General features: G+C 41.0%; 2 protein-coding genes and 1 long non-coding RNA gene across 5 annotated transcripts; 2 read left to right on the forward strand and 1 right to left on the reverse strand.

Annotated features, from left to right (window-relative positions):
• The first annotated feature begins 416 nt into the window (after positions 1–416).
• LOC129590079 (tRNA pseudouridine synthase Pus10-like) lies at positions 417–2,986 on the forward strand. Its single transcript, XM_055485070.1, has 2 exons — positions 417–1,371; positions 1,758–2,986. Exons 1-2 carry the CDS (start codon positions 858–860, stop codon positions 2,744–2,746), a joined length of 1,503 nt encoding a protein of 500 aa, XP_055341045.1. The 5' UTR covers positions 417–857; the 3' UTR covers positions 2,747–2,986.
• A 3,298-nt stretch (positions 2,987–6,284) lies between these two features.
• LOC129590145 (uncharacterized) lies at positions 6,285–10,428 on the forward strand. 2 transcript variants are annotated; one of them, XM_055485194.1, is made up of 6 exons: positions 6,285–6,732; positions 7,051–7,185; positions 7,252–7,315; positions 7,490–7,692; positions 9,982–10,036; positions 10,102–10,428. In XM_055485194.1, exons 2-6 carry the CDS (start codon positions 7,062–7,064, stop codon positions 10,220–10,222), a joined length of 567 nt encoding a protein of 188 aa, XP_055341169.1. In that variant the 5' UTR covers positions 6,285–6,732; positions 7,051–7,061; the 3' UTR covers positions 10,223–10,428. The 2 variants fall into 2 exon arrangements, with proteins under 2 accessions (XP_055341169.1, XP_055341177.1); XM_055485202.1 differs by having other exon boundaries at positions 7,054–7,185.
• Positions 10,390–12,848, reverse strand: LOC129590156 (uncharacterized). 2 transcript variants are annotated; one of them, XR_008690714.1, is made up of 5 exons: positions 12,481–12,848; positions 11,769–12,411; positions 11,166–11,705; positions 10,885–11,096; positions 10,390–10,755 (listed from the first exon to the last, which is right to left on the reverse strand). It is a non-coding gene; the product is annotated as an uncharacterized LOC129590156 (long non-coding RNA). The 2 variants fall into 2 exon arrangements; XR_008690713.1 differs by having other exon boundaries at positions 11,769–12,848.
• Positions 12,849–20,765: the final 7,917 nt, after the last annotated feature.

Here is a 20,765-nt window from a genome sequence, read left to right on the forward strand (position 1 = left end):
ACACGCTACGTCCAAGTTTATCAGTGTGCCGTTAGCCAGGAAACCTTACGTACAAAACACCTGATTTTGCATATCACACTAATTTCAAGATCTGGAGTTTCCTGGGAGGATGTTCATCCCTAAACCGGATTAAATTGAAAGATAATCGAGTTTACTAACATGCAAATCAGGTTTAGTTGTGGTTTATCGTCCTAGTTCAAAAGATAGACTCAACAGAACACCAACTTTTGCCTAGTTCGACTGGGTCTACAACGTTTATCGGGACTCAGTATAGTGGTACTCGGGACAAACCATATACCATTCGATGGAGAATTAAATTCTCTTTCTGATTGGTGCATTTTAAGATGAGGCCAACCAGAAAGGCGCGGGGCAGGGCTATGACAAGCCGGGGCATGCATTTTCACGGTACGAAGCACGCGATTCGAGCCGAAATAGTGCAGAGTGTGGTGTATATACCTACGCTGTCGTAGAGTCTCTAGGTAAGACTGGTAAGTACTCGTAATGCATAGCGTCAGCTGTTTTAATAAATTTAAGCAGATGTCGCCTAAGGGTGGCCGACAGAACTTCAAAGCACCGAGCAGAGCGGCCTACCAGAGCAGCGGGAAAGCGGCGATATTCGGAAATAGTGAAGTTCGTGTCAGATTGTTGTCGGAAAAAACTATATATTAATATTCACATTTCACAATCACATTATTTTCAGAAATTTTTGAGGTTTGTTGTCTTGCAAAACGTTCTTCCAAATGGGATTACGTTAACATCCTCAAAAAAATATGCTTATCTTGTGATAAATGAGATAAAGGCACAATAACGCAGCGTGACTGCACTGTTGTTGTTCCATTAAGTGGAGAATTGCAATCATGAGTCTCTTGCCGGATTCTATCAGGCGGCTGCAGAATGCAGAAGAGCTTTTGTCCACTTTCCGATCTCTCAGCGTATGCAATGTTTGTTTGTTGCGGATTGCCGGGGAAACGAGCCCACACCGAATACGAGACTCCGATCAGTTGTTGATGGCTCTGGCTGGCGCTGATGGGCTGGACGTGAAACCGCTGGACGTGAAACCGTTAGGTGAAGCACCTTGTCCTTGCTGCTTCAGTGTACTGCAGTCTGATTTCTGCAGTGAAGAATTCCTGAAGAAAGTAATAGACTTCGTCAAAACCAGCGGATATACTATGAACACATTTTGGTGTTCGCTCACATTACCAAACGCTGCGGATATTCGGATGCGCGCGTTTGACGAACACTGGGACCAGACTTGTATGGACAACAGCGACGCCCGGGTTCGCAGCCGGTTGTCCGTAAAAGACGCCTGGAAGGCCATAGTCACCCCGGTTTTATCCAGTGCCTTCGCTGCAAAGTGGATAGGACACGAAGGTAAAACGTGATATGGCGATATTCTTCACATATGTACGCAAAGGAAATTTAGAATTGAAAGTCTTATCAACCATGAGCCTTCAACAAAAATATTTTGTTTTTCACTTTTTCTCTGCTATCAGCGATCGGTACTGTAGGTTGTAGATGCTGAATGACAGTTATACGTAGCGTGTACGGGTTTTTTGGACCATTAAATGTTGAGAGTTATGGGATTGTCAGATATTTACGATTATTAATTAAGTTCGAAATTTAATTAACCTATGCCAAAAAAATGCAAACTGCGAATCAGTTCAGCAGAGTGTTGTGAATTTGTCTTATTTGCGCGTTATTAGTTTTGTTATCAGTGGTAACATTTTCATGTACGTTTTTCGGTTTTGGCAACTTAGGGTTGGAGATCAATTTGCAAATCGACCATCCTGAGATGGACGACGAGTGTGATCCCCTTATAAGTCATTTTCCGAAATCTTTCCAAGAAAAGCGTGGTCCGGATGGAAAAATGAAGCGAGTGGTCACCCGACATGCTCTGGAGAACTTGTTGAAAACCGTTTCTTCCAGTGAATTTAAAGACCTTGTAAAATTTCCCCCGAAGCCACTCAGTCAACCGGCAACTTTGACTGCTATAACTTGTCTTCCTTGCCCGGTGTATGTTGGCGGGCGATATCTCAAGTATTCGCGGAATATCAGTCAGACGCCGTGGTTTATCGAAGAAGAGCGGAAGGGTGATATTTCCGTGGAAGAACTTATCTGCCGGAAAATCTGTGATAAATTCGAAGCTCAGAGCTGGCGTTTTATGACCTCGGGACGCGAAGATATCGATGTAAAGTGTTTGGGCGATGGTCGGCCGTTTGGAGTCGAATTGATCGGCGCAAAAATTGCTGCAGCATCCGAAACGGATATGCAAAATCTAGAAGACGATATCAATTTAAATACGGACATTGCAGTGCGATATTTGGAAGTAGTCTCGCGCAGTGATATGCAGATTATTAAAAAGGGGGAGGAAGAGAAAACAAAGACATATGTTGCGCGATGCCAGGTGGATCGTGTGGTCACGGAACAAGATATTGCTTTGCTAAATAGTCACCAAGAGTTGTCCATTAAGCAAAAAACTCCCGTGCGGGTTCTGCATCGACGAGCCAACACCGAACGAAGGAAAGTGATACATACACTGAGCGCAAAATTGCTGGATAGTACTGGTCAGTTTCGGCTGCTCTTGAAGACGCAAGCTGGGACATACATCAAAGAATTCATACACGGAGATTTTGGTCGAACGGAGCCGAGTATCAGTTCGTTGTTGGGTCAGGAAACGGAGTGCGAAGAGTTAGATGTAACGGCTGTGGATTTGGTGTGGCCTCCATCTAGGCAGATGATTCAGTAGTTTGTTTTACAAATTTTCTCAGTTGGGATTTACTAGTTGGAATTATTTTCCACATTAATTACTGTCACGGTGCCACCGTAAGAATGCATGCATAAACAATCATGCGTTTTATATTATGATTTCCTGTTACGGTTACGCTGAATGAATTATTTGTAATACTGTCGAAGTATAGACTTAGCGGCATTTTGAAGGATAAATTCTAGCGTACATAGTCGTATATTTTATATGAACCGAGATAATTTTATCGTCTTCCGTGAAGATACATGATCGTTTTAGACTTTTGTGCGATTGTGCATGCACTTTTACAACAAATTGGATGAATATCTATGAGTACGAAGTACAACCAATGCAACTACATTATAATTGTCGTCTGACAATTAAAAGTGGGCTAAAAAACATGCTTCACAACACATTGGTTCTTAATTCTTATATGTTCGGGGATATTTTATGCAGTACTTACTGTATTTGAATTTCCGGTTTTGGGAGTAAAATGAACAAAAGTGAAGTACGTACGATGTGTTAGTAGAAAATAATTACTTATGTGCAATATTTATTGTTAGATCTACTCATACGTGCCTAATACCGGTCTTTTTAGGTGGTATGTTGAGTCGTAGCCAGCTGCCGACATAGCTCGAATCAGTCAAATGGTATTGCACAGCGTAATCGATATGAGAAAGGAGAAAACGCATGCTTAACCTGTCCAAATTCTTCCGTAACATTTTTCATTTTGGGTTGTAGGTACAGTACATAGTTACCCGTACCGCTGTACTAGCGTACAGTCGCACGTTGTTTTTAATACTCGTACTCTTCCAAAATGCAGTTCGGAATTACTAGGGTAGTATCGATAATAATAATACTAGCAACGACCGCGGCGCGCTACGCGCCGCGGTATCCACCGAAGGTTACGTTGCGCTGTTAACTATCGTGTGATTAAATTACACCGTTACTTTAACGTGATTTTTTTACGGCGCGTAGTGTCGTTTGGTTAAGTTACGCCGCTCAATCTCTTGGATTACGTTTCGTCGCTTGCCTTACGCCACTCAATCTCGTGTGCTTACGGCACCTTACGCCACTTACTCGCGTATGCTTATACTCTTGTGGTTACGTTTTGCCGTTCACTCTCTTGTGGTTACGTTACGCCGCTCAACCTCTTGCGGTTGCGTTGCGCTGCTTACTCTCTTGTGGTTACGTTACGGCGTTCACTTGTGGTTGCGTTAGACCGTTCACTGTCTTGCGGTTACGTTGCGCCGTTCACTCTCTTGTGGCTACGTTACGCCGCTCACTTTCTTGCGGTTACGTTCTGCCGGTCACTGTCTTGTGGTTACGTTGCGCCGCTTACTTTCATGGGGTTACTTTTCCCGCTCACTCTCTTGTGGTTACTTTGCGCCGCTTACTCTTTTGTGGTCACGTTACGCCGTTCACCCTCTTGTGGATACATTGCGCCGCTTACCCTCTTGTGGTTACGTTACGCCGCTCACTTTCTTATGGTTACGTCAGGCCGTTCAATCCCTTCTGGTGACGTTACGCCGCTCACTCGTGGTTGAGTTAGACCGTTCACTGTCTTGCGATTACGCTACGCCGCTCACTTTCTTGCTGTTATGTTACGCCGCTCAGTCTCTTGCGGTTACATTGCGCCGCTTACTCTCTGGTGTTTACGTTACGCCGCTCACTTTCTTGCGGTTACGTTTTGCCGGTCACTGTCTTGGGGTTACGTTGCGCCGCATACTTTTCTGGGGTTACGTTATACCGCTCACTCTCTTGCGAGTACATTGCCTCTTGTGTTTGCGTTACGCCGCTCACTTGTGGTTACGTTAGGCCGTTCACTTTCTTGCGGTTGCATTGCGCCGCTTACCCTTTTGTGGTGACGTTACGCCGTTCACCCTCTTGTAATTACGTTACGCCGCTCACTTTTTTTGCGGTTACGTTTTGCCGCTTACTCTCTTGTGGATACATTGCGCCGCTTTCTCTCTTGCAGTTACGTTGCGCCGCTTACTCTCTTGTGGTTACTTTACGCCGTTCACCCTCTTGTGGTTATGTTCCGCCGCTCACTTTTTTATGGTTACATTACGCCGCTCACTCGTGGTTGCGTTAGACCATTCACTGTCTTGCGATTACGTTACGCCGCTCACTTTCTTGTGGTTACGTCAGGCCGTTCAATCTCTTCTGGTGACGTTACGCCGCTCACTCGTGGTTGAGTTAGACCGTTCACTTTCTTGCGGTTACATTGCGCCGCTTACTTGTGGTTACGTTAGGCCGTTCACTTTCTTGCGGTTACATTGCGCCGCTTACTCTGTTGCGGTTACGTTACGCATTAAATTCGTTTAGTAGGTTCTCTTCGCTTGTTAAGTGCGTTTAGCTGATTCAGTTGGTTTAATAACGTCGTTCAGTAGGTTCACTTGGTTTTGTTTGGGTTCTGTCGGTTCACTAATGTTTCGATTGAGTTGAGTTGGTACAATAACGAATGGTTTAGATTCATGTCGTTCAATATGGTTTGGGTTTAGCTGGTTCACTGAAGTTTTGGTTGGTTCAGTTGGATTCTGTCGATTCACCAAGGATTAAGATGGATTCAACTGGTTCACTAAAAATTTGGTCGGGTTCAGTCGGTTCACTAAAGTTTTGGTTGGGTTCGGTTGGTTCAATGAGGTTTCGGTTGGGTTCAGTCGGTTCACTAAGGATTAGGTTGGGTTCAGCTGGTTCACTAAGGTTTTGGTTGAGTTCAGTTGGTTCACTAAGGATTAGGTTTGGTTCGGTTGGTTCAGTAAGGCTTTGGTTGGATTCAGTCGGTTCACTAACTTTTCGGTTGGGTTCAGTTGGTTCAATGAGGTTTCGGTTGAGTTCAGTCGGTTCACTAAGGATTAGGTTGGGTTCGGTTGGTTCACTAAGGATTAGTTTGGGTTCAGCTGGTTCATTTTGTTTAGTAATTCTGTTCAGCAGGTTCACTATAGTTTGTAAGTTTGTTTAGTAGGTTCACTTTGTTTAGTAAATGTTTCGGTTCTGACCAATGAGAGCGATTTGGAGGCGGGAACGTTACAAGATCCGGCGCTTAATATTTAAGATTATGACGTATTTTAACCTGTACAGCTGTACTGTAATCTGCAACCCATTGACGATTCTCGCCAGGATGGCACGCTGTGGCGGTTGGCAGCCGTGCGCCTAAGGTGCGCCGGGAAGTCATCGTAGGCCCATAACAACAAGTGCTTATCCCGGCACTCTTTGAACAGCGCGCGTTCTCAAACTACGCTGTGTGTTAATTGGGCGGATGCAAAAAAAATTCACAAAAAACCATCTTCTGCAAACGAGAAAAAAATGTGTGATAAAAATGTTCACAGTATTCTTAAATCAAGCGCCAGTGCTATGACCACGGTATTGCACCACCGCCCATATAACAGCACACGAACAGAAACAGAGCGCATGCGTAGTTCTCCTGTTGGCGCACAGTAAAATCCCTGTCTGTTAGTGACGTCAGAATGACACGCTGCCAGTCTGCAATCGCGGCGAGAATCAAGAATTGCGCTGCTTACGTCTTGCACGTCGCCTAAATAACCATATTGCACCTACATGGTTAGTATCTGTTTTATCAAAATTAATCTTATCTTATGACAGCGCGATTATGATTACGGTTTACGGTAATTGAAATCATAGCTTTCCTTTAAACTTGAAGGATATGCTGTGCCGTGGATCGATTTGAAGTATACTTCGTGATATACGAGTTCCGTATCTCATGAAGGAAGCTCTCTCACCTCTCTATTTTTTATTCATCTGTTTTTTAAATGTGGCTGTACCGCCAGTGCTAAACTGCTAACAGGATTATAACTGTCACCAAAATCAAAAAGGAGGAAATTTCTGGAATATGTAGACTGTAGCGACTAGTGGAATAGCGGAAGTTTATCATTAAATCAGGGCTTTAAAGGGGTTTGAAAATCCAAACGGCATTCCGATCGCCCTCTAGACCATTTTTTTCTCCGCATAGTCATTCGAGGGGAAATGTAAGTGAAACTTTTGTATTGATATATATATCACGTGTACTCAGTCCAGAACAGAGCTAACATGAATATGAATACAGTTAGTGAATGGACTTGCAGTATTTACAATAGTACAACGAAAATCGCCTCCCTAAACTGTGTGAGAGACCGCTCAACAGTCGTAATAACAAACAATAACAAACGTGTATACTTGAAGTATTGATGCATATTGCAATACTTATTGTCTGCTGTTGGCGTAAATAATGATATTATTACTGTCAAGTCGAAAATACATACTTGGACAATCTAACGTTCCAAAATGACAAACCGAATATTTTACAGCAGTTTCGGAAATGCCACTATTTTTGGAGAATACCTATAAAGATACAGCTGTTTTGAAAGTATACCGCAATCCATCGTGGCTCTATTCGCATATGACACTAGTGTGTCGTATTGTCGGTCCAGCAGTAATGGTTGGTACGTATCGGCAAATTTACCGACCAAGACTTTTGCAATAATTTTAACTTGATTCTATTTTTGTAGCCATGTGGGCCTTAGCGATCAGCGCATTTATTAGCTTATACGCGGCAACTGGTGTTTATTTATTGTAAGTACGTTTACAAGTTTTGTACACAACATCCGAAACATTCTTCAGTGCACTGTAGGAGTTATTAAGCCGTTTATAGTGCTGACATCTACTCAGTACAGTACTTACCATTTGTGTGCCAGTTGCCAGTTGGTCTACAGATTACAGAAATAACCAGTTTGTGTTATTCTGTAGATTTATAGCCATCCTGCTAATATTCCACGAATTTTCTTGGCTTTTTAACAAAATTAGTTATCTTCGACAAGATAATGTTGTGGGAACCTGTTGGCGGATGTTTTTCTGGTTCGACTCATGGAAACGCTCCATTGAATACCTTTTTTGGGGAATTATTGCATTTGTTATTGGAGGTTTCACTACCTGGCAGCTTTTCGTGGGCGGTCAGTAAATGTTTTTGCCAAAGGAGTAGTCATGTCTTCTGAGTGCAACATACTTAGGGATGGTCTCATATCTGTAGCGTATCTCGCTACGGTACAGCACCGTAGCTAGTTTCGTTACAGTACAGAAATGGGACAGCCTTTCGTGCGCGTAACCAAGATACAGTACAGGCTACGCACATCGAAACTGGGCTCGCTATCGGTTTCCTGTATCGAATCTCTAGCTTTGGCCCCGTATCGCTGTATTTGCGTCCCATCGCTTCGATCACACATCGCACTGTTTACCAGTTTTTGTGTATGCTCTCGGTGATAAATTCGAGGTTTACTGGAAGGAATTGTGTTGATTGTTTTTTATGGATCATTCTAGTTAGTTTTTAGTCTGAATTGTGAAGTCTCGTTCCCTGGATTGAAAGTTTTTGTTTGGCATCATCGTCCGTAGTGGGTCATGAGCCAGACCAGTCGCAAACCATCCGAACAGTTTGTTTTGGCCAGCATACAGAATCCTCATTTTTCGAGGGCTGCTTATTTCTCCTGTTCAATATTATGTGTAATGAATGGAAACAAATTTTTATAATCAATAGCATCGTAGTGCATATGACGGAGTCCTATGCACTACGAGTCTACGATAGCACCTAAGCACGCTCGGTATCAGTAGTGGTGGAGGTCAATTACATTTGGGTAACTGTTGCGCGTCGGGTAATGGACAGACGCGTAAAAAATTAGCCATGACTCAGCAGAAAAACAATCGTCCAATCGTGAGTCGAGTACGCTTCCGTGCCAAGAAAGAAATTGAACACCGACGTGGAACTGAAAAACTCATTTTTAATGCTGTAATGTGGTAAATGTGGTATTACGTCAAAAAAGTTAATTATGAGTTTTGGATTGTGACTCTGGGTCGTTGGATTTACTTTTGGTCCAAACACACACAAATTTTGTTGATCTGTGTAGGAGAGTTACGAGTTACTCGTAGTTTGGGTAATGGTTGCGCTTCGACGTCGAAGCGCAACGCTTACGCGGACAAGTAAGCTGAAAACCCATCCCAGATTTTGTGACGGCGAATCAGAATGTTTGCTTGGTTACGCGCTGTTACGTCACATTTTTTACGCGTTTTCCCGTTACCCGACGCGCAGCGCTTACCCAAATGTAATTGACCTCCACCAGTAATTGTTTTTCATCTTCATTCCGTTTCTCTATAGCTGATTCTAAGGATGTTGGTTGTTATCTGAAATTTTTGTGCATTTACTAGTTGAGTTTGAAAATGATAAAAAAATGAAACAGCGTTCATTTCAAAAAACCTAAATGACTTACGAAAAGAAATGAAAAATGCTCACTGAAAATGAAAAAAGTATTGAAAATGCTTACTCATCAACAAAAAGTTACCAGGGAAAGCCACCTCTGGCTTCGCGTACCGTATCGTTTTTCTTTGTATTTCAGGTATGCGTAAAAAGCGCGCGCAAAATTTTTGGTTGATTTGAGACGCGGGGTTGGTACGGGTTTTGAGATACGCTTCGCGGGATATCGTACCAGAGAGTTGTGAATACGGGACGCATTCGGATACGCAGCTTACCCCCGTCCCGAATCTTTGCACTGATAACCAGGTGCCCGAATCGGGAACGGCCGTACCGTATCGGGTATCTGCTGTTCTGGGACGGTGGTGTACTGTACCGTAGCGAGATACGCTACAGATATGAGACCATCCCTTACAGTGCACCACATCATCATTGCGCAATAAAATTTGTGAGGTTGCAGATTTCATTTGACACTCTCCCATAGAGACATATGCTACAACATAAACCTTCAAAAATTCGTAACTTTGCCAATTTTCGCGTTAAGTTTTTGTGAATATGCTTGAAAAATACACAATAATACCTACTGTTAGGCAAAATAGTTATTTTTCTGTTTCCGTCTTACGGTTTGGCGCTGAGAGCATACGGGGTTAGTATAGCCGTCTACGAGAAATCTTTATATCAAATAAATGACTCCTCCATAGACAGCCATGCTAATTACAAAGGCACATACTGCGCAACCCTAAAAGAAAATCAAGAAAACATTTATTCTGCCTACTAGTATATATTATTCTGTATTTTTCAAGCATATTCACAAAAACGTAACGCGAAAATTGGCAAAGTTACGAATTTTAAAGATTTACGTTATAGCATATGTCTCTATGGGCGAGTGTCAAATCTGCAACCTCACAAATTTTATTGCGCAATGATGATGTGGTGCACTGTAAGTATGTTGCACTCGTCTTATTATTAATTTGTTGCAGTGCTAAGTGTTTTATGCTTTTAGGAGCTTTATTGATGCTCTTGTCTGTATTTTATTTCTTAAAAGCCATTCGATTTACGTAAGTAACAACATCTTCGTTTCTGCTCTTCTGAAATTACGTACATCTGCCAACTGTTCTTGCAGGAAAATTGAACCAATACAAGCGATTGGTGATATCCCGGTAAATCCACCGCCGCCATATGGAGCAGCCACGGCACCTACAGTCCCACAGATCCAGTGGGGAGACCAATATGGAAAATACTAAAAGAGCTTTACAATATTTTTTTTCATTTCGAACATTCGAAATTCAATGAAATCATGCCGTCTTTTTCTGATTCTCAATTTGTGGACATATTTATAATGTGATTTTTTCTTGTCTGCTAGATCTTTGTAATTTGTTTTCGAACTTTATGAAGTTTTACAAACCGAAACCATTCATTCGTATAGTCATAGTGTATTAAAAGTCTGTAAAAATACCCCATCGGTCCCAAACCTCACTGAATCATACAAAAATCACCAGCTAAAATTATCACAGACCAACGTGAGGCTCGACCGCTTGCAACTGCACTGCCATCTGTTGATCCAAACCAAAATATGAATCGGAAACCAAATAAAAATGCAATATCACCCGTCCAGGCTGGGATGGTGCTGAGAAAAGCAATGAGGAATTGAGTGAGCGTGAGATGAATCCGACACGTTTCATCGCCAACAATTCTCCACTGTCCACTTCACCGAGTAGCCGCCACCAGCCTCGTCCTTAGGTTTATGAAACCGGGATGTAGCGACCTTTCTACCAGGCTGAAAAGAAGTAGACGGTAGATGACACCTTTTCTGCAGCGGGGCAAATTTTTAAAATTTATCAGAATATCAAACACTGTCAAAGGTCATTTCATGAATGCTGTAAACAACACTGTAAAAAAAACTTACGATTTTTCGTGGTAAAAGACGGGTACAAACACAGTTAATCTCCAGCACGTAAGTTCCCCCGCATTCCACATCAAACACATAATATTTCGATCGCCAACAATATTTACGGTGCGAGTGTCGCTATCAGTATTATCACCAGAATCTTCTTCCACATTCTTCTTCAGGCCTAATTCTACTTCCAAAAGTGGAAATGAAAGAATAGTCTCAATAATCTGAAAAAAAACAGCCGGTATTATGAAAAAAAAATTGCTTGAATTTGAAACCGATTTGCCTTTACGTACTTTAGCAGCGTGACCTCTTCCAGGTGGGCATATGTTTCGCAGAAGTGTCCGTAGATTGTTTTCATTCTTTTTTGATAACGCGGTGTAATGAATCAATCCAGGAAGTGTCCCAGCAACTTTTATACACATAAAAATGTACTTATTCAAATTATAGAACAAAACCGAGTAAGACTATTAAACTCCTTCTTGTATACTGAAAAAGCAGAAAGGTGCGTTATGAACACAGAATGACCGGAAACAATGAAAACGACTTTTCGTATCTTCGTACCGCAATGCTTGTACCAGAAGACCATCCGCAAAACGATGTACAACCATTTGTGCTAACTGCATTTTTCGGTATTTACTGGTATGAATAATTGCTCTTTTATTACTTGTATAATACGCATAACCTGATCCAGAACATGACTGTTCAGATCCGTTGCGCATTCTGCATTAGGATGGCAATTTGATATCGGGAAAAATACACTTGCAGCAGTAGAAAAACTTTCGCATGTAAGTCGTGATGTGTCAACGGGCAGCGGCACTTGTCCAGAAACTAGGCTAGAATTCAAGAACAAATAAACAGTCTCTTCCGGTGCGAATCAAATGAAGGCAAGTAATCACCCATTTTCGGCATCCTCATTGTGGCGAACTACCCTAGCACCTGCGCGAATTCTTGGACGTCCGATAATATCAGAAGAATTTCTGATAGCTTAGTGCTTGGTGTCAGTCTTTCATGCGGAATTCGCATGGTGCCGTGTTTCAAATAGTAATATGACGCAATGGTCCCAAGGTACGTTGGGAAAACGAGAAAGTTTGGAATCTAAACACACCCTTTAGTTTTTAAGCAATAAACGTTATATAACGATCGGCCAACGTGTGATAACGTAAGAAATCTATGCAACAAGGCAAGCGAGGCAAATAAACTGTTAACTTACGCCCGAGTAAAACAACTTGCAAAAAAACGTTATCTAAAAGTTAGTAGACAGCTAAAATTGACACACATCCGTTTACCTAGCAGTAGTTACACGTTAAACAAACGTTTTTCCTACAAGCTGTTTTACTCGGGACGTCTTCATCAAACTTCCTTCTTCCCTCATTTTCTTCGTACTCCACACAGCCGGAATTTTTCAAATCAATCAAACAATCCAGAATCAGCTTCTTAACATGATTTTTTACGTAGGCAACAAGAACCGGGTCGTCGTCCAACATGTTGGCAGCTTTTTCGGGATTTTCAAGCGAAATGGGTCGAATCACGGAATAATAACTACAGAGACAAAACATTGGTAACTGTGTATTTTTATCTGCTTGTGGAGATTCAGCAAGTAATATTAACTCCGGGTTAGTCGAAAGACATCGGAACAAATAGATCCAGGTCACTCCAGGTTATGTACTCCAGAGTCCAGAGTGCCTTCAAAGTTCTTTCCGTAACGATCCTTCAATCCATCCACTCCGTAACGATCAAGTTTGGTTCTCTTGCGTCTTGAGCAGTACTCAAAAATGGCATTTTTAGAGACTGTGCAATGGAATTGGTTATGTAATTATTAATGGAAGTGCACAAAATTACCAAAATATTGCCTGAATACAACATTTTTCGCATACGCCATCGTATTCGCTCTCATACCTGTACGCCCATACTGTTCCCCTAAATTAGCATTCTGAAACTCTTTTAATCGGTCCCTAAAAATTGGGTACAAGTGCTGATTTAAATAACAAATATGAAATAAATGCAGAAAATAGAAGCACGGTATTCAGAGTACACTTGTTCGTTACACGAAGAACGACATCGGAGAAACAAATGGGCTTCCCATGTGCGTTTGGGTGCCTATGAAGCGCTCCAACCGGCAATAATTTAAAATTTTTGTTCTTTGCAAGAAATTCGACGCGAATGCAATCTGCCGTAATAATGAAACCAGAAATATTACTGAACGTTTCGTGTACGAAATTTTATTTTGTACAGCAGTATTCGCAAATTGCGAAAGCACTTAGGGAACTTTAATGCAGAATTTATAATTAGAACTATAACACAAATAATGTATTCGCTGGTTTGTCCAGAGTCTTTTGAGTTACCACTCAAATACTTAATACGCTTGAGAGTAGCTTTGGTAAATAGTATACAATATATAAAACTAACATGTGAATACGCCTGCACTGACTTGGGAAAACGTAAACTTCTATAAATATACGTTTCAGTAATTAATACACTTATTATTATTCATTTGACATTTTCTTTTACTAAATATTATTATTATTATTATTACGGCACAAGAGCAGACAACCCCAAGGGGACTTCAAGTCTGGTCGAACAAAAACATTTTTCTGCTAACAAAAACATTTAGGACAGCTTAACAGATTTGAGTACAAATTTAAAAGAAGGTACAGAACTAGCTTCGAGAATTTTAGGATTAACAGCAAGAATTTTATCAAGAAGACGCTTTAGTCGCATTTCCATAGTCCACCCTCCGATAACTTTCTTTGCCCGCATAGCATTGATCCGGGCCGGCTTCCGCAAATTGTAGCTCATGGTATTATCTTTTACTTGAATCATGTCCAGGAGGTATGCCGGAAGCGAGAACTGATCTTTGTTCCAGAACTTGAACAGCCACACCGCATCGCTCTGACGCCATCGGTCGAATATGTGAAGAATACCCAACTTCTGATACAGTTCCGGAGTTACCGGCATCTTGTAATCAGTGATGGTTTTCAGAGCTTTACGTTGCAGTCCGGCTAGCTTGTTGCGCTCAGTCGAAGACGCTGCTGACCATACCGGCGACTGGCTTGCGATATGGCATCCAAAGCAGGCGTGGTAACGACCTTTGCGCTGTGACATGCTGAGCCCTTGTTGTGCTCGCTTAATCATGGCAATGCCGAAATTCCCCTTCCGTTGCACCTTTCTGAACTGTTCACTCCACTTCAGGTGGTTATCGATCTCAACGCCGAGTCAAAATAATGTCAAAATTCCCTAAAAGTGATATTAATTACTTAAAACTGATTGCCAGATGACCGCCGCTAAAGCTATTCAAGTAACTACTGTAACTAAGCTATTAGAATACTAAAATTAAAATAACTTTAGGAGTTTCACGCTGTAAACTGCATCTGTATGTAGCTTATACAAAGGGGATACCAAAAGTTTTTTTCCCTATTTTCTATCTTCCCTCACAAACTCACTTTATCCTTTCCACTGTTACAAGGGGAAAGAGAACTCTTGCAGCGGGTACTGCGATGGACTTTATTGGTGACTCTTTCGACTCAAAACTCTCAATTAAAAAGCAGCTCTAACTAAAACAGCAGCCCAAACTAAGCAGCAGCTCATACTAAATAGCAGCCCTGAAACTCGCGATGAAATCGCGCTTATATTGGCGGCAAATGCCAAACATCAAGGGCTTCAAAAAAGATAGCAAAATATAAACAACAGGTTATGCAATCAAAACTTATGGGAAGAACACGCCTATAGGCGTGAAGGCATTCGCCATGATATCATACAAATGACATCATAACAACTCTCCCTTAGAAGAATCGCGTCTCGCGATTAAAATCAAGCAAACTATAGAAAGCATTATTAAGCAATTCAATTAGCAAACTAGCACAATAATGCATTAAGCTACCGTCAATTTCTTTCCGTTCCCTTCCATTTTAACCTTCTCATGGTCCATTCAATTTGTAGTCTCTTTAACGTCTCCAAAATTCTTCCGATCCAATCGCAGCTGGTTTTTTGTAGTTTTTATCGTTCTCTAATTCCAATTCTTTCCGCTTCTTACTGTTTCACTAGAATCTTCCACTGGAGTGGATGTAATGTTCATTCTTTCGATTCCTTGATTCCTTCCATTTCCAGATATTCTTCGTCCGGCATTCGCGGGCGCTTTCTTTTGGTCGTATCCTGGTTTTCTCTTTTCCAGTTTCTTTTGTCGATATTTCCACCGATATTTGCGATTTTCATTTTTCCATGGGACATATCGTCCAAATTCACTCCACAAATTTGTTCGTTATCCATTACAAAACACTCGGCTTTTATGGCGTCCATATTTTCAGAAATTTTATTCCTGTCGTAATTCGTCAAGCGGTTCGTTTTCAAAATGGGATATTCCAGATGTCCGACCTTCACTGGTGTTTGCTCATTCGTAATGTCACGACCCGTCACGAGCCTTCCTCCTCCGTGGAAAATTCTTCCCCGATTCTTTTTAGAATTTCCACCGATTTTTGTTATTTTTAATCTTTCTGTTGTAGTCCGCATCTTCCTATTCCATCCATAATTTTTCACATTTGTCAAACGTTTTCTTTCGGTTTCTTCCAATTTTCCGGCTTCGTTGTGGCTATTTTTTCATCCGCTTCGGGGCGTATTAACTGCTGTCGCCAAGAAACGCTATCCCGCTTCACCCAAAATGTTCTTCCAACCATATTTTATTAGGCGCTTTGCTATCGGTGTTAAGGTTTGCAAATTTTCTTCAATGCTTGAGCGTTCGTTCTTGGTGACTTCCATATCGGTCATCCTTCTTCCTCCGTAAAAATCGCGCGGCCATATCCAGGATATATTTTCGGGGTTTTTGCGTATACTCGGGTATTCGCTGGCAGATCCAGCTCCAATAGCACGGTTGCTTATTATTCGTTCTGGAATTCTTCCGAAATTATTTAAGTAAATGGGTCGTATTTGGACCGCTTGGGCCACGGAAACCAAAAGCAAAAACAGGAAAGTAATTACGGCAAAACTCCAGATTTTTTGTGGCAGCGGGCTGAATTGTCTAAGGTCAACATTAGCGACACCAGCGTTCCTTCGGATAGTCGTTCTGGGGGAATTCCGATTTTCATGAGTTATGTTACAGTCGATCGGGCAGCTTGTATAATGTCCATGGTTTCCATTCCATCTACTTGTCGCACGGTGCATTCGCTCGAAAACTGGCTTAATCATATACACATTAAAACTTCTAAGAAACTTTTCTCTCTCTGCCTCATATGAAGTCGGAGATCCTGAACTGGGAAATTTCCCGCAAATGTTCTCACGAAACTTATTTTTATCTGATTTATTTTCTACCAGTACAGCATGATGAATATTACCGCTTTTTCTGCTGTTAAAAGTATCGTTATTACTTTTGATCGGTTATTCCCGCTAAAATCCTGATCATCTCCGCCATTCTCGTTATCGTTATCGTCAAGCCAACAATTTACCGCAATGTGTCCAGTTTTTTCGCAATTAAAGCAAATCGGCCTTCCATCCTCAGCCCACCAGTTATTGTCATTGCTCGTCTGGTTTCGATAATGCTCTCTATTAGCCTTTTGAGTTGCCATAATCTTCGCCGCTTCCAGAATTACGATCGTCCTCATAATAATTATCCGAATTATCATAACCAAAATTTTCATCGTCGTCATTTCCATTTTCGAAATTATCCCTATCACCGTAGGTCTTTGCTCGGTTAATTTTTTCCAATTGCAAAGTCAGTTCATCAATTCTTTTATTTAATTTAAGTTTTGTAGACTGTACAATTCCTTTTTCGATACCGGTAACGAGATAGACTTCCTTTACAGCTTCCAGTATTAATTTTGGTGTGTTCTTTCCTAATAATCTCAGTCGAGCAGCTAACTGCTCATCTCTCATCCCACGAAGAATAAAAAGTCCTTTCTCATTATCATCCATACTAAGCTTTTCACACAAATCCACAACTTCGAATAAATAAGCTCGAAAATCTTCTTGTTCTGCTTGTCTTCTTGGAACAAGACTTTCCATTATCTTTTCTATTGTACCGATTTTTGCAACATTTTAATGAACTGTTCTTTTAAATTATCCCAATCTTGCCTTACTTCCTGTTCCGTATTTTTAAACTATTTCCTAGCCGTACCTGCTAGCACGTGTGCGAATCTTTCTGCTTTCTGTAATTCATTCCATTTATAGCTATCTCCACATCTTTCGAAAGATTCTAACCATTGCTCTGCATCTTCATGAGCGTAACCAGAGAAGGTTCTGGTAATTAAATTTTCGGGCCGGCAGATGCATTTATGAAGCTTTTAAAATCATTGTGTGTCGACATTTTTCTTTAACTACTGTAAAACTGATACTGGTCAGATTCAAAAATTGCTTGAACCTCAGAAAAATTTTTTGCTTTAATTTCCCCACCTATACTTATGATTTTCTTCCCCTTTGGCTGAAATGTTTCTCCTTAATGATGTTACATCGGCTGCTTACTGAGTCACGACTCCTTTGCTTTTAAAAATTTATTTTTTCCAACAATTTTGGCGAAGCCAAACTGCAAACTAACAGATTACGAAACTCCCAAACCTTAATGTAGTTATCTTTTACTAGTTATTCGTTTCAATTGTCCTCAAATTTGCCCACTTCAAAACATTAATTCAACAATTTTTTTCTTTTACTCCAAACTTTTAAAATATTTAAAGCTGTACGCGTACTCCTCTTAACTCTTCAGCATCTGTGGTTCTCATCAGCTTCCTCAACAATAAGTGAGTGCAATTACGTGATTGGCCAGACCACGCTACACCCAATACAACAACTTCTATCGCGCGATATCATTCTATCTTCCTCTTGAACCACTTCTTTTCAATTCAAAACTTACGGATCCGTTTAAAAATTTCAAACAAAGGTCATCAAAATTACATTAAATGCAAATTGACAACAATTTTATAAACTTTTTACCAGCTCCAATTCTTTAGTCAAAATTGACCTTTCAAATTATTTTAGGTACCTTTCCAGTTTCCACTTCAATAACATTTTTCAAAAACTTATTTTTAGCTGACCTTTCTGGTCTGCAACTTCCCACAATTTGTAATAATCCTCAAACTGACCTTTCATAGGCCCTGGGCAATAAAAAATAGCACTGATAACACAAACGATGACCTTTCTCAGACTTACACTGAACATCCAAATGCTGTGGCTCGGGTCACACAAGTTCTGATAATCAACTTCACGCCAGTTGTTACAAGGGGAAAGGGACTCTTGCAGCGTGTGCTGCGATGGACTTTATTGGTGACTCTCTCGACTCAAAACTCTCAATTAAAAAGCAGCTCTAACTAAAACAGCAGCCCAAACTAAGCAGCAGCTCATACTAAATAGCAGCCCTGAAACTCGCGATGAAATCGCGCTTATATTGGCGGCAAATGCCAAACATCAAGGGCTTCAAAAAAGATAGCAAAATATAAACAACAGGTTATGCAATCAAAACTTATGGGAAGAACACGCCTATAGGCGTGAAGGCATTCGCCATGATATCATACAAATGACATCATAACACCACCCATATTTTCACTAATGTCATTCATTAACTAAGGGATGGTCTCATATCTATAGCGTATCTCGCTACGGTACAGCACCGTAGCTAGTTTCGCTGCAGTACAGAAATGGGACACTCTTTAGTGCGTGCTACGAAGATACGGTACAGGCAACGCACATCAAAACTGGGTTCGATATCGGTTTCCTGTATCGAAGCTGTAGGTTTGGCGCTGCATCGCTGTATTTGCGTCCCATCGCTTTGGTCGTATCTGCACTGAACAACTTTTTTGGAATGAGTAGTTAATTACTTACGATCATTAATTTTTGCTGAAAAAATCTTCACTGATTTAGTTAAGCCTTCTTTCGAGCTTCCACAAGTTGCACCGATCAAGTTCCACAAGTTCAAACCGAACTGCACAATGCACATCGGTAGTGCTAATAATAGTTTTTGGGCTGGGAGATACATATATCTGCATGTGTGTGGAACATGCATTGCCACCAATTTGCAGAATTCAATCTGGATGCCCGGAAGAGCTTGATTGTTGTTAATTTTATAAAATTTGTTGCTCAGACAATAGTTTTAACGTTTTGTAATTACTTAATTACTTAGTAAATTAATCGGCAATTCGGCATTGCGTTCGTCATATAAATTATGGTCTTGGTGTAGTTAATTATAACACTGGTTCAAATTTACCGTGGTCGGCTATTAAATTGCCTACGGACTACGAGTACTTACTTACTAAAATTGTTACATCTGACGATCTGCTTACATTGTCACCGTAAATCTGCCATGAGAAACGAGGAATAAAAATATTTCAAATAATTAAATTTTATTGATACGAAAACGAAATCATCACATAAAAATACAAAGTGCTTTGAAAGGTTCTCTCACCAGTGATCACCAGAAAGATACCAGGGAAAGCCACCTCCAGAGGTGGCTTCGCGTACCGTATCGTTTTTCTTTGTATTTCAGGGTATGCGCAAAAAGCGCGCGCAAAATTTTTGGCTGATATGAGACGCGGGGTTGATACAGGTTCTGAGATACGGTTCGCAAGATACCGTATCGGAGAGTTGTGAATACGGGACGCATATGGGTACGAGCCATACCCCCGTCCCGAATTTTTTCGCGGGTAACCGGGTACGCGAATCGAAAACCGCCATACTGTATCGCGTACCTGCTGTTCTGGGACGGTGGGGTACCGTACGAAAGCTAGATTCGCTACAGATATGAGACCCTCCCTAATTATTGAAAATTGTAATCTAGGTTTTGCTCAATCCGGCTGGGGGAATTCGCCACAAAGACTGTTGGCGGCTTCTGGAAGCCTAATTTCTGGTCTTCCCGCAGCATTGTACTGTTATTAAAATTCTCCTCGTTTATTCTCCGAGAAGCACAAAACGCTTTTATGTTCAGAACTCTTCGCTCTTGCAATGTAAATCAAGAACGAAAAAAGGCAGCCCCTACTAGTTTTAAAAAAGAATTAAAACTGTTAGTGACCAGTTGTCAAAAAACGAAACCTGTCAGTCTCCACAGGGCAAAAATATGGAAAATCTAGAAAAAACATTTGCGGTTAACCAACTGGCAATAAATTTGATCATGGCTAGTATGCGCTGGAGTGGGTCAAGGGTAAAGTTTTTATTGAGGAAACGGATCCGAAGTTCGGAATAGCAGGAAAGGGGAAAACCAAAAAACTTGATGGCTTTTAGAAATAAAATTATTATGCTAATGTGTGAAAGTTTAGAAAGGTTTAGTCATCACGATAATAGCTAGGGCATGGTAAGCTTGTACTATTAGAAATTACAGGTAAAAAGGTTGAGAGGGAGAGAAGTGGCAACAAAACAACTGAATTTTGGGAAAGGGAGTGGTTAGGCTGCCCAAAGCATCACCGGCTAAATATTTTTTCGTCTGGTTCGTTCTTCTTCGAAAGTTAGAATTATTTTTTTCTTCGATAGGTAAGAGATCAGGTTACGCAACAAAAAATATATCGCTGATGAATCACATCAACTGGAAACCTGGCAAAATAGGGAAAAAAACTTTTGGTATCCCCTTTGTATAATAATACGCGTATTACAGCTTGGTGGCACTGTTAAAAATTTCTGGTAGACTGGCCTGATGCCATTTAAGTACGATTCAGAATGATAAACCACTACGGGGGTTAGGTACATTCTTAAAATCAGACTTCAGAACCATCTCACAGTCGCAGAATCTTCGCGGCCATTTTGTCTTTTTTCTTTCGTTTTATTTTCTTTTGATGAGAAATATATATCAAGACGATGGAATATTATCTGTTATGGGACGTAAAGTTCGATGCAGTTGGAGCGAAGCTGTCCAAAAAGCGTGTTGGCTGTTGAGACAGTGATGAGGTGGTCGATTTAGCAGTGGTGGGTTCTTGGCTTTTCCCATAGACTTTGTA

Source organism: Paramacrobiotus metropolitanus, unplaced genomic scaffold (assembly GCF_019649055.1).
Source record: "Paramacrobiotus metropolitanus isolate TYO unplaced genomic scaffold, Prichtersi_v1.0 Parri_scaffold0000002, whole genome shotgun sequence".
Classification (NCBI taxonomy): Eukaryota; Metazoa; Tardigrada; class Eutardigrada; order Parachela; family Macrobiotidae; genus Paramacrobiotus; species Paramacrobiotus metropolitanus.